The 10,779-nt window shown below is 59.4% G+C and overlaps 1 protein-coding gene across 1 annotated transcript; it reads left to right on the top strand.

Moving 5' to 3' along the window:
* Positions 1-1,224: 1,224 nt before the first annotated feature.
* PCK1 (phosphoenolpyruvate carboxykinase 1) lies at positions 1,225-6,774 on the top strand. Its single transcript, XM_016124944.2, has 10 exons — positions 1,225-1,362; positions 1,536-1,791; positions 2,672-2,853; positions 3,255-3,458; positions 3,575-3,762; positions 4,144-4,306; positions 4,689-4,913; positions 5,008-5,139; positions 5,528-5,623; positions 5,828-6,774. The coding sequence occupies exons 1-10, from the start codon at positions 1,266-1,268 to the stop codon at positions 6,304-6,306; spliced, it is 2,022 nt and encodes a 673-aa protein (XP_015980430.2). The 5' UTR covers positions 1,225-1,265; the 3' UTR covers positions 6,307-6,774.
* Positions 6,775-10,779: the final 4,005 nt, after the last annotated feature.

Raw genomic sequence — 10,779 nt, 5'->3', positions numbered from 1 at the left:
CACTACTGGCCACAGCTCCTTGTAGGGCCGCAGAATCATATCAGCTCACAGCCCACGGGGCAGAGGGGCAAGTCCCTACCTGACCCCGCTGGAGGGAGGGGGTCCTTCCCTGAGCTGGCTGGCTGGCGGTGGGGAGTCGGAGCCTTGGCCCCCTTCTCCCGACTTCTCACCTAGTGCTTTTGAAACACCAGCAGCAGCTCCATGGTTCATTAAATTGGACTGAAGCTCTGATGGATGGCCAAGCAAATTCTTTCTTAACAGCTGTTATAAAGGTCTCATTGCACAAGCGTGATCTAGCGAAGCCGTCAAGCCCCACTCACTCCCCAGATGCCTGGACTTCCCAGGGCGGCGAGAAGCGGTGGTCGACTCCGGGCATGTTTGGAGAACACATGGAAGTTTCCAGAAAAGGCGATGGCGTCTCGCAAGGGACAGTCCGCTGTCATGCTCCAGAGCCCAGCTCCTTTGTGCTCCAGTCCTCCCTCTGCCGCCCGCCAGCTGGAGAGCCGGGAGTAGCCACTCAGCCTCTGTGCGCCTCAGTTTCCTCGTCTGTAGGTGGGGTCGTACACGGGCCCCACTTCAGGGGGTGGTAACGAGTTAGTGGATGCAAAGCGCTTAGGACAGTGCTCGCCGTTTACGCGTCCAGTGGCTACCATGTGCCACGAACCGTACCTACAAAAATACACAAAACAGGCAGAAATCCCTGCCCTCATCTTTGACATGGGGGCAGGGACACATGGTGGGCAATAAGTGAGGTTATCAGCCCTAAAGCTATGAGGTCAGGCCTTCGCCAATGAGTCGCCCGTTCGCCAGCATTGGGGCACTTTCTCCCCCTGGGCCTTTGCCTGTGGGGCGACACTTCACCCTCTGGTGTCCTGCCAACCAGCAGCCAACAGCCAACAGCGCTTGCCGTCCGGGACCTGTCCCCTGCAGCCTGTGCACGCCCCGCCCGCCTCCCGCTGGAAGGGCCGTGTGTTTTGCCTCGTCAGTGAACTGGGTCGAAGTTTAGTTAATCAGAAGTTACGCAAGGACTTGTGAGGGCTGCCGAGGGGTCAGAGGCCTCCAGCATTCATCCACGGCTAGCCCTTCAATCACTATCTCCCCGGGGTTTATCGCGGAGAGCTGGCCCAAAGCGTAACTGGCCGTGGCTGTGAGCCAGCGGCCTGCCCCTGACGTCAGGGACGAGCCTCCCGGTCCGGTCCAAGGGGCAGGACCGTTCTCCTCCGCGAGTTTTAAAGCCAGAAGGTTCTGCCACCCAAACATCACACATGGACGTCCCTCTGAGAAAGCACACTCAGCCGCAGGAAGAGCCCCGAAGAAAGCCTTGGCTCTCTCCTCGAGATCATCTGGACAGAAGAAAGACAGGTAGAGCTTTTGAATTTACGTTTCTAAAAATTCCCGCAATAACGCAAGCCCATTTCCTTCCCCCCTCCTGAGAGCGATGACTGTCTGGAGGTGTGCCACCCAAACGGGGCAGGTCAAGGGCGTCTGAGGGCTTCCCTGGCGTCCGCTCGGGAAGCCCATGCTGTGTGTTTCAGGCAGCCACGCCCCTCGACGCGATTCCATGGACATGCCTCCTCAGCTGCACAACGGCCTCGGCTTCTCCGGCAAAGTCGTGCAGGGCTCCCTGGACGCTCTGCCCCCCGCGGTGAGAGAGTTCGTGGAGAGCAGCGCCGTGCTGTGCCAGCCCGATGACATCCACATCTGCGACGGCTCCGAGGGAGAGAACCGGAAGCTGCTGGAGCTCATGGAGGCCCAAGGGACCCTCAAGAGGCTGAAGAAGTACGACAACTGGTAAGTGTGGCCTCCAGCCCCAGCACCTCGCGGTCCCCTGCCGACGTGGTGCTGAGGAAGACCTCTCGGGAGGTGGAGGGTGGCCGGCTCCAGAAACGCTTAACCAAATGGCCAGGGCCATGTGGAATTTAATGACAGTCATAGAGCCCAAGCCTTCGGTGAGGTGGCATATACAAACCAACGCTCTTCGCAGACTCTGTTTGTTAAGAGTAGGAAATTTTCCAGTAAGCCTGCGACAGGGAAGTGATATCTTTAGGCACCAGCCCTCAGGAAAAGCGCCGAAAGGCGCCAGGATGCAGATAAAGACCTGCCTACTAGGCCTTGTTTGTTCTAAAGTGTAGAAGTCTCCCGGAAACAGATGTCTTTGTGCAAGACGCAAGCAGCCAACTACTGCTCTTGTAAGCGGCTTGCTTGCTTGTTCAAAGGCCCAGCAGGATGTGGTTTTAGGCTTTATAAGCTGCCTCCTCTTGAAGCTTGGGGCTGATTCTCTGACCCTGCGTGGTGGAGAGTCGTGGTGGAGAGTCAGTCGCCGGCCGGCTAACGAAGGCTCATAATTCATCTCAGTTGGCTCCGTGGGTCTCAGATTGGAACGCGCCACAACGTGTCCTGATGAACATGGAAGTTGGACCATCCCTGTCCGCAGAGACGAGCTCACGGTCTAGCAAATGTCTCCTTGACCGTGTCGCAGCGGGTGCAGCTGTCCACATCTGTAGAATGTTGTCGGCGTGCTCAGCACCCGCTCCGTGTGGCCAGGACACAATAACGAATCGACCGGTCCATTCCTGAGTGACGTTTGGCCGGGAGAGTCCAGCCCCTGATGCCGGGCAAGACAGCGGCGCCTCTCTCTCCTCCCTGACCTGTGTGCTTTTGATTTTCACAGCTGGCTGGCGCTCACTGACCCCAGGGATGTGGCCAGAATTGAAAGCAAGACGGTCATTGTCACCCAAGAGCAAAGAGACGCGGTGCCTATCCCCAAAAGCGGCCTCAGCCAGCTGGGTCGCTGGATGTCCGAGGAGGACTTCGAGAAGGCCTTCAGCGCCCGATTTCCAGGGTGCATGAAAGGTAAACGGAACATGTACTTGGTTGGGCGAAATATCAGCAGGCCTTTTATCGTATCGTCCGGCCTAGCACACCGGTGGCGTAACGGAAACCGCTACGGCCTCAGAGGTCTGGCCCTTCCATGCGCGAACTCGGCAACGTATCGAACACGAACCTCTCGGTTTGGGTCTCACAGACCGTCTTGCAGGAACATGAAAACTTTCTACGCGTGTGGGTGCAGGAGAGCTTGGCGGAGCTCGCATCCCGCTCGCTCTCCGGTGGACCCCTGTAAACCGGGGGGCTGGTGGCAAGCGGGGCACGATGTTTTCAGAGGGGACCATGAAAACGGGCCCACCTAGAGAAACGGTCGGTCGTTCGTGAGTCCGAGGTCATTCCTCAGCCGCACCCCTTGACTGGCCCCCCAGGTCGCACCATGTACGTCATCCCCTTCAGCATGGGGCCCCTGGGCTCGCCTCTGTCGAAGATCGGCGTCGAGCTGACCGACTCGCCGTACGTGGTGGCCAGCATGCGCATCATGACGCACATGGGCACGGCCGTCCTGGACGCTCTGGGCGGCGGGGACTTCGTCAAGTGCCTCCACTCCGTGGGCTGCCCTCTGCCTTTGAAAAGTAAGCGTGCTCCTTCAAAATCACATCCAGAGCTTTAAGAAGTCAGCTTCGCCCGTCCTCCGGGGCGCCCTGGAGCGGCTCGGGCCACACCAACACGGCATGTGTCCCCCGTGCAGAGCCTTTGGTGAACGGCTGGGCCTGTAACCCCGAGCTGACGCTCATCGCCCACCTGCCCGACCGCAGAGAAATCATCTCCTTCGGGAGCGGGTACGGCGGCAACTCGCTCCTCGGGAAGAAGTGCTTCGCCCTGAGGATGGCCGGCCGGCTGGCCAAGGAGGAGGGGTGGCTGGCAGAGCACATGCTGGTGAGACGCAGGGGCTGCTTTCCGAGTGTGCCAGGTGGGGGCTGGGGCCGGGGCGGGGCGCGGACGAGTACGCACGGGTACACGCTGCGTCACCCTGTCCATCGGCCAAGGCCCAACGTGCCCCGAGGACAGACGTGGAAAGTCCATCCATAATTATTAACACTCCCGCGGAGGCCCCTTCTGAAGGGCCTCCAGCGCCGTTGGACCAGCAGGGAGCCTTTGGACCTCGTTACCCTAAATATCTGTTTGGCTACCTGAAGACATAGAGGTTGGGGAGCCAGCCTTGGGGGGCCTCGGGGTACACAGTGGGCTGACGCACTGAGGAAACGTTCCTGGCGAAGAAAGGGAGGCGGAGCTTCAGGTGGGGTTTGTCTCCTCCAGATCTTGGGCGTGACCAACCCCGAGGGCCGGAAGAAGTACTTCGCGGCTGCCTTCCCCAGCGCCTGCGGGAAGACCAACCTGGCCATGATGAACCCCACGCTGCCGGGCTGGAAAGCAGAGTGTGTGGGTGACGACATCGCCTGGATGAAATTCGACCAGCAAGGTGACTCTTTTAGGCCCGACCATTGCTGATGATAACTGGATCTAAGCGAACACGCCGACTTCTCCCCAAGTGGATTTTTAATTCGGTTATTTCAGATCCTGTAACACCTTAGACAGATGTGTTCCGTATCGCATTCTTTCTAATATCAAATCTGGATTGAAACGGGGCCCTGCGTGGCTGTTTGTTTACATAATAAATGTGTTAAAATAGTTTTGGTAGGAAGCTAATGATGAGGAAGAAATATAATACCTGGGTGAGAGGAGAGAAATATATTCTAAAGAGGAGAAAGAAAGAGACTTGAGAATTTGGTACAGAAATTAGCGCGTACATGTCACGCTTTGCTCAGCGCTCATTTCCACCTGTTCGATTGAAAACTTTCCAGGTAACTTAAGGGCTATCAACCCCGAAAATGGGTTTTTCGGTGTCGCTCCCGGGACCTCTGTGAAGACGAACCCCAACGCCATCGAAACCATCCGGAAGAACACTATCTTCACCAACGTGGCCGAGACCAGCGACGGGGGCGTTTACTGGGAAGGCATCGATGAGCCGCTGGCCGCGGGCGTCAGGCTCACTTCGTGGAAGAATAAAGAGTGGACCCCCGAGGACGGTAAGCCCCCTCGGGAGGCCCCGCTGCTCCAGCCTGTGGAGGCCACTCGTGCCAGCCGGACGCTAAGGCGCCTCTCCGCTCTCGCCGTTTGTAGGGGAGCCTTGCGCCCACCCCAACTCGCGGTTCTGCACCCCGGCCAGCCAGTGCCCCATCATCGACCCCGCCTGGGAGGCTCCGGAGGGCGTGCCCATCGAGGGCATCATCTTCGGAGGACGTCGCCCTCACGGTGAGGCCCTCCCCCGCCCGGGGAGTGGGGGCTCTGATGGGTCCTCCGTTTCTGCGATCCTGCCAGAGGTGCCAAGCACCCCAAGCCCCCCTTCCTCACACCCAGGACAACTGGCGAGCTCAGACGTAGGACCCCCCACCCTGCTTCTGGCCCCCCAGAGCCTTCCTGGACTCCGGATCTAGTGCCGCTTTATCCACCTTCCCCCTGGCTGCGTGTCCTCGGCGGCGTAACTTTGAGCGTTTTCTGCCCTGCAGCTCTAGGAAAGCAAAATCAGCAGAGTTAGAAACACGCCTCTTGGCCACGTCTTTCCATTTCGTAGGATGACATCATCGGCTGAAGGGTCTGGGTGTCTCGGCCCTTGAGGAACGTTTCTTTTTTCCTGCTAAAGGTGTCCCGCTCGTCTTCGAAGCTCTCAGCTGGCAGCACGGGGTGTTCGTGGGGGCGGCCATGAGATCGGAGGCCACGGCGGCCGCCGAACACAAAGGTACGTGTCTAAGGCAAGGTCTGAAACTACACAGAGGGGCGACTGGCGCGCCCTCCGCCTCTCTGCCTCTGTCTGTCTGTCTGTCTGTCCTCTCTCTCTCTCTGTAGAGAGGAAGAGAAAACCAAGCATGCTTATGTCAACAGTAAACACGCCACTATCGTCCTGCGAGTGCCATTTACTAACAGAACCCCACTCTGTTAACAGGCAAAGTCATCATGCACGACCCCTTTGCCATGAGGCCTTTCTTTGGCTACAACTTTGGCAAATACCTGGCCCACTGGCTCAGCATGGCCCAGCGCCCGGCCGCCAAGCTGCCCAAGATCTTCCACGTCAACTGGTTCCGGAAGGACAAGGAAGGCAAGTTCCTCTGGCCGGGGTTTGGCGAGAACATCAGGGTCCTGGAGTGGATGTTTAACCGGATCGATGGGAAAGGTGGCGCCAAGCTCACGGCCATCGGCTACGTCCCGGAGGAGGGGGCCCTGAATCTGAAAGGCCTGGGGGACGTCAACGTGAAGGAGCTCCTGGACGTCTCCAAGGAGTTCTGGGAGGAGGAGGCGGAAGTCATCCAGACGTACCTGGAGGAGCAAGTGAACGCCGACCTCCCCTACGAGGTCGAGAGAGAGATCTTGGCTCTGCGGCAGAGAGTCAGCCAGATGGAGCCGGCCTCAGGGCTTCGCCCTTAAAACCACCCCCTTTCCAATCCGCGGGCGGCCCTGGCAGCGAGAGCAGCGTTTCCTGAGCCGACACCTCCCACGGCAGGCAGCTGGTGGGGGCCACGCCCACGGCGCATCCCAGGCACCTCCCATAGTTAGACGAGACCATGGAGTCCCTGCTAGTAGCTAATGAGACCGGGAGGGGAAATCACAGCACGTCTCCAAAATTCACGAGCCAACGCACATTTGTTCAATCTTAAGGACACTCGGGCATTTTAGTCTTTTTCCTTTTTTCCCCCACTTTAGCTGTATCGGTTAGCTGGAATGCACACAAAAAAATACTTGAGCTGTATACATGGGTGTGCGTGTGTCGTGTATCTGTGCACAGCTGTTTATGTGCTGTTGTCTAAAACATATTTAATACCTTCACAAAGATCTTGGGCAAGATTGCATACTCGTCGTTGCTAGAAAGGCAGGTTGCTTTATTATTAATATGTGTGTTTAAATTATTTTTGTATACCATTGTTTCTTACATTTACGTAATTTCGATTGTTTCTCTTAACACTTCTTGGAAAATCATGAAATAAACTTTTATAAAAAAGATGGAGTTGTTTGCTTTTTTTTTTTTTTTTTTTAATTTGAATCACCAAGAAGAGAGGACTCTTTGATGAAACACCTTGTGATTCAGATCCTCTCCAAAGAATGTGGGGACTTCGGGACCGCCATTAAGGAGGTGTGACTTGGGGGATGGGAGAAGCAGAAAGGCTCTGGTGGGGAGGTATGAGCAGAATGTCACCCAGAGATGACATGGAGCCACCCCTAGTTAGTGTCCTTTAATAATCCTACGAGCCTTTAAAGATGGGTCTTTAGCCGGAATGGGAGAGTTTAAAATGTATTTCTTGATAAAAATTTCTGTCCGGGGGCTGGACCTTCCACAAAAATTACATTGCAGCCGGTTTTGTCAATCAACTCTTGTTTGAGCAACACTTTTCTCAAAGGCATCCACAGGGGAGGGGAGGACAGAGAAAAGCACTCTCAGAAGGAGCGGCGAGGGCGTCTCCGAGGCGTGAGCACTAACAGGGCACCTTCTGTATACCAAGCTTCGTGTCAACGGGGGGTTCGCGTGGGCCGCCCTTGGCGTCGGTCTCGAGCCCTCCTCGCCTGCTCCTTCTGCTCCCCGAGTTTGTCGGGCTCTTGGGAACACTCCAGATGGGCCGTGAACTTGACATGGCACATTTATTTTGTACAGAAGCATGGCTTTTTGTTGTGGGCCCAGCGGGCCTGTTCGGTGGCTCCAGGCCTCACCACGCCCCAGCTCGAGGCCTGTTCTCAGGGGAATCGTGACACCCCGGGTCTCCTGTCCCAGCTCCCCCGAACTCCTTTGTACCCTGCAATGGTTTCACTTGGAAGATGAGGCGGAGATCACCCTGATTTTATAGCCGGGGAAATGGAGGCCAGAAGTGTCCAGTGGGGGAGGGACATGGCTACCAGAGTTTTCTTTCCCTTCGAGGAGCTGAGAGCTGGCCTGGCTGTCCCGACGGAGTGTCCCGTAGGGTGGACTCGATGCCACCGGCCGTTAGTTTAGATCAGTGGCTTCCACACCGAGTTCCTTCCTCTGCAGTACATTAGGTGGACATGCACCTGACTCAGAGCTTGGAGGTCTAAGGGACACAAAACAGGGGGCTGTCCGCCTGAGGCCGAGAGGGGCAGTGGGGGACCCAGGCCACCTGGCTTCTGCCTTGGTGGCCTCTGCGGTGGTTCCTCGGACTCCCCAGACGGGTTTCCAGGACAGAGTGTGGGCACCATTGTTAAACCACGCGCCCCAGGCCGGGCTAGGCCCTCGCAGGTTTTACCCCTTTGCAGACAGAGTGGGCCGTCTCAGAATTCCTCACGCTCTGGCACAGCGTCACCCACCCACCCAGTAGACTTGCGATCCACCGTGTTGCCACCAGGCCCTGGCAGCCTGGGGGACAGCCTGGAGGAGGTGCCTTAAATGAAATAAGAGTTTTCAGGGGCCCTGAACGCTCGCCGTTGGCTCCTGCCTCCATTTCTCCAAACCGTGCCAACTGAGTGTTCTGTCCACGTCCACAGCTGGGTTTCTGTGCTGGCCCCGGTGGCTACGATAATCGGGAAGCTGCGGCATCATTTTGCAGGAGGCCACACCGGGGCATGAAAACCCAGGGTCCTGGTTCCTGGTCAGCCCTCCCCGCAGGACCCCGAACCCGCACTGGGACCGACGTCTTTGATTAAAACCCAACGCAGGAGTCACCCCTGACCCCCACGGGTTCTGGGACCACGCTGGGATCGGGGTAAAAGGGCAGAGCACAGTAAACAAAACACAGCAAATATTGAACCAGGACAACAACCCTGTCCCCGTGCTCCCTGGGAGCATCCGAGGACAGCATGGCGGGCGGCAGGGCCAGACTGGGTGGCCAGGCCCTCTGTCCTCTGCACCTTGGCGCACCTTAACCCGGAGCCCTGGACTGGGTGCCACGTACATGCTGCTTCCAAACTTCAAGGCCCCCGGCAGGCCCCCCGACCCACTGCCCTGCCAGGCGGCCCTGCGCCCCAGCCGGCCTCTGCTTGGTCATCGCCGTCAGCGGTCGCCATGACAGGGCGCACGAGGCGAGGGCATCTGTGGGAAGGGGGCGGTGCCCGCTTTCCCCCTCCCGCCCCTTCCTTTGCGGGCAGCAGGGGGTCTGGGGGGCGGGTAGTAAACACCGGTGACCTGGGACACAATCCGGCTCTGCCTCTCGCCACAGCGTCCCCTGAAGTGACACTCGTCCCTGTGCCGCGGGGTCATCCTGTGGCCTGGGGATGAGGTCAGAGCCCAGCTCAGCGCAGACGCGGGTCAGAGGGTCCGGCGGGGAGTCACCGCCCTCCCTCTCCCCAGCGCGGGGCGAGCCTCCGCCCCCCTCCACCCCCCTCCGCCCCCCTCCGCCCCCCTCCGCCCCCCTCCGCCCCCCTCCGCCCCCCTCCGCCCCCCTCCGCCCCCCTCCGTCCCCTCGTTCCCTCGGCTGTGGCTCAGGCGGAAACAGCCGCACCTTCCCAGGAGGGTCGTTGAAGAGAGCAAGCGAGGTCGTTGCAGGACAGGGCAAACGTCCCCGAGTTGGGGGGTGGCGGGAGACCAAGCCTGCACCGGCGGGAGAAGGGGGGCCTTCGGCGGAGGGGTCGCGCTCCATGGGCAGAGCGTGGTCTCCTCCAGGAGGCAGAGAGCGAGAGCCACAGCGACGATCGACGATCGGGAGAGACGAGGTCCCCTAAGTGTTCGGGGACCTCAGTTTGCACCTCGTTCTTGAGGTCCCATTGCCTTCGATAGGGACGCACAGCGGGGAGGGGGAGGGGGAGGGGGCAGGAAGCGTGAACGGGTGAGAACAGGAGCCTGCGAGGCCTGCCGGCAGCCCCCGGCCCTTAACCCGCAGGTGCCCCGGGGTTTAGCCATCTAGGGAAGGACTCTAGTGCCTGTTTCCCCTTCACGGGGTGGGATCCGGCTGTTCGGATCCCCGCAGAACCTCCCTTGGCCCTGCGGGCTCCTCGCGGCCTGGCCTGGCCGCAGGCCTGATCCCCGAACCACAGTGTCTACCGCAGTCTCGGATTGTGGCTTGATTAGCATTTTAAGGCTCTCGCCTCTTCCCTACACTAAGACGATGCGGGTAGGGGACAGGCAGACTGCGGGCCATGGGGACAGCTCTTCCCGTCCGTTCGCTGCCAGTGTTCGGTGTGATCGTGTTGGGGCACCACCAGGGACAGGGACCTCGCCGCCGCCTCCCCACCGCTGGCCCGACGGCGACCAGCCTGCCTCGGGAGCACATCTGCCTCGCGCGGCCTCCCCGTGGCCCTGCTCCCACCGCCGACTCCAGGGAAAAGCCGGAGAGTCTGCGCTGACCTGGACGGGCCTCCTGTGAGGACAAGGGCCCGCGGTCACCGCCACACAGGCCAAGGCGGGGGAGGCCCGGCCCGCCTCTCCACGCAGGGCTGCCAGCGAGGCGCGGCTGGAGGGGAGAGGCTGGAATCTCCAGGCTGCGGGGTGGGGGGGGGTCACTGCTCCAGCCCCTGCTGCCCCCACTCACCCACACGGCTGACGGCCTCCCAACCCCAGCTCTGCGTTGCCTGAGCGGTAACTGCGCCCCCGCCTCGGCCCCGTTGTTGAACATTTCGAACGCCACGCCTGTCCTCCCCTCACCCTAAAACTTCGATGCCACATACACTCTCCCTCCGCCCAGAACTGTGCTGCAAACTGGGGCGCTTGGCAGGGGGTGAGGGTGCTTCAGAGTGAGAAAACCCCGAGTCAACCGACCGCACCCCAGGGGACGGAGATCGAGTCCTCTCCGTGAGGTGAAGCGACCACGATCAAGTTCCCCCCTCCGTGGGGTGAAAAGGGGGCTTGCGACGGGGACAAGGGAGTCGAGTCGAGAACGTGACTCTGTTTTGCTTCTCTGAAGTTTTGCCTTGAGTTTTCCTGCTCTGGCCGGAACAGGAAGCTCTGCACAGTGGGTCCTCCGG

This window comes from Rousettus aegyptiacus, unplaced genomic scaffold, assembly GCF_014176215.1.
Source record: "Rousettus aegyptiacus isolate mRouAeg1 unplaced genomic scaffold, mRouAeg1.p scaffold_m13_p_12, whole genome shotgun sequence".
NCBI lineage: Eukaryota > Metazoa > Chordata > Mammalia > Chiroptera > Pteropodidae > Rousettus > Rousettus aegyptiacus.
Note: the sequence above shows the minus strand (reverse complement) of the source record. Positions and strands in the feature narration are given on the sequence as shown.

Coding starts and splice junctions, on each gene's coding strand:
- PCK1 (XM_016124944.2), top strand. CDS start 1,266: ATGGACGTCCCTCTGAGAAAGCACACTCAGCCGCAGGAAGAGCCCCGA. Junction 1,363..1,535: donor TCTGGACAGAAGAAAGACAG/GTAGAGCTTTTG, acceptor TGTGTGTTTCAG/GCAGCCACGCCCCTCGACGC. Junction 1,792..2,671: donor CTGAAGAAGTACGACAACTG/GTAAGTGTGGCC, acceptor TGATTTTCACAG/CTGGCTGGCGCTCACTGACC.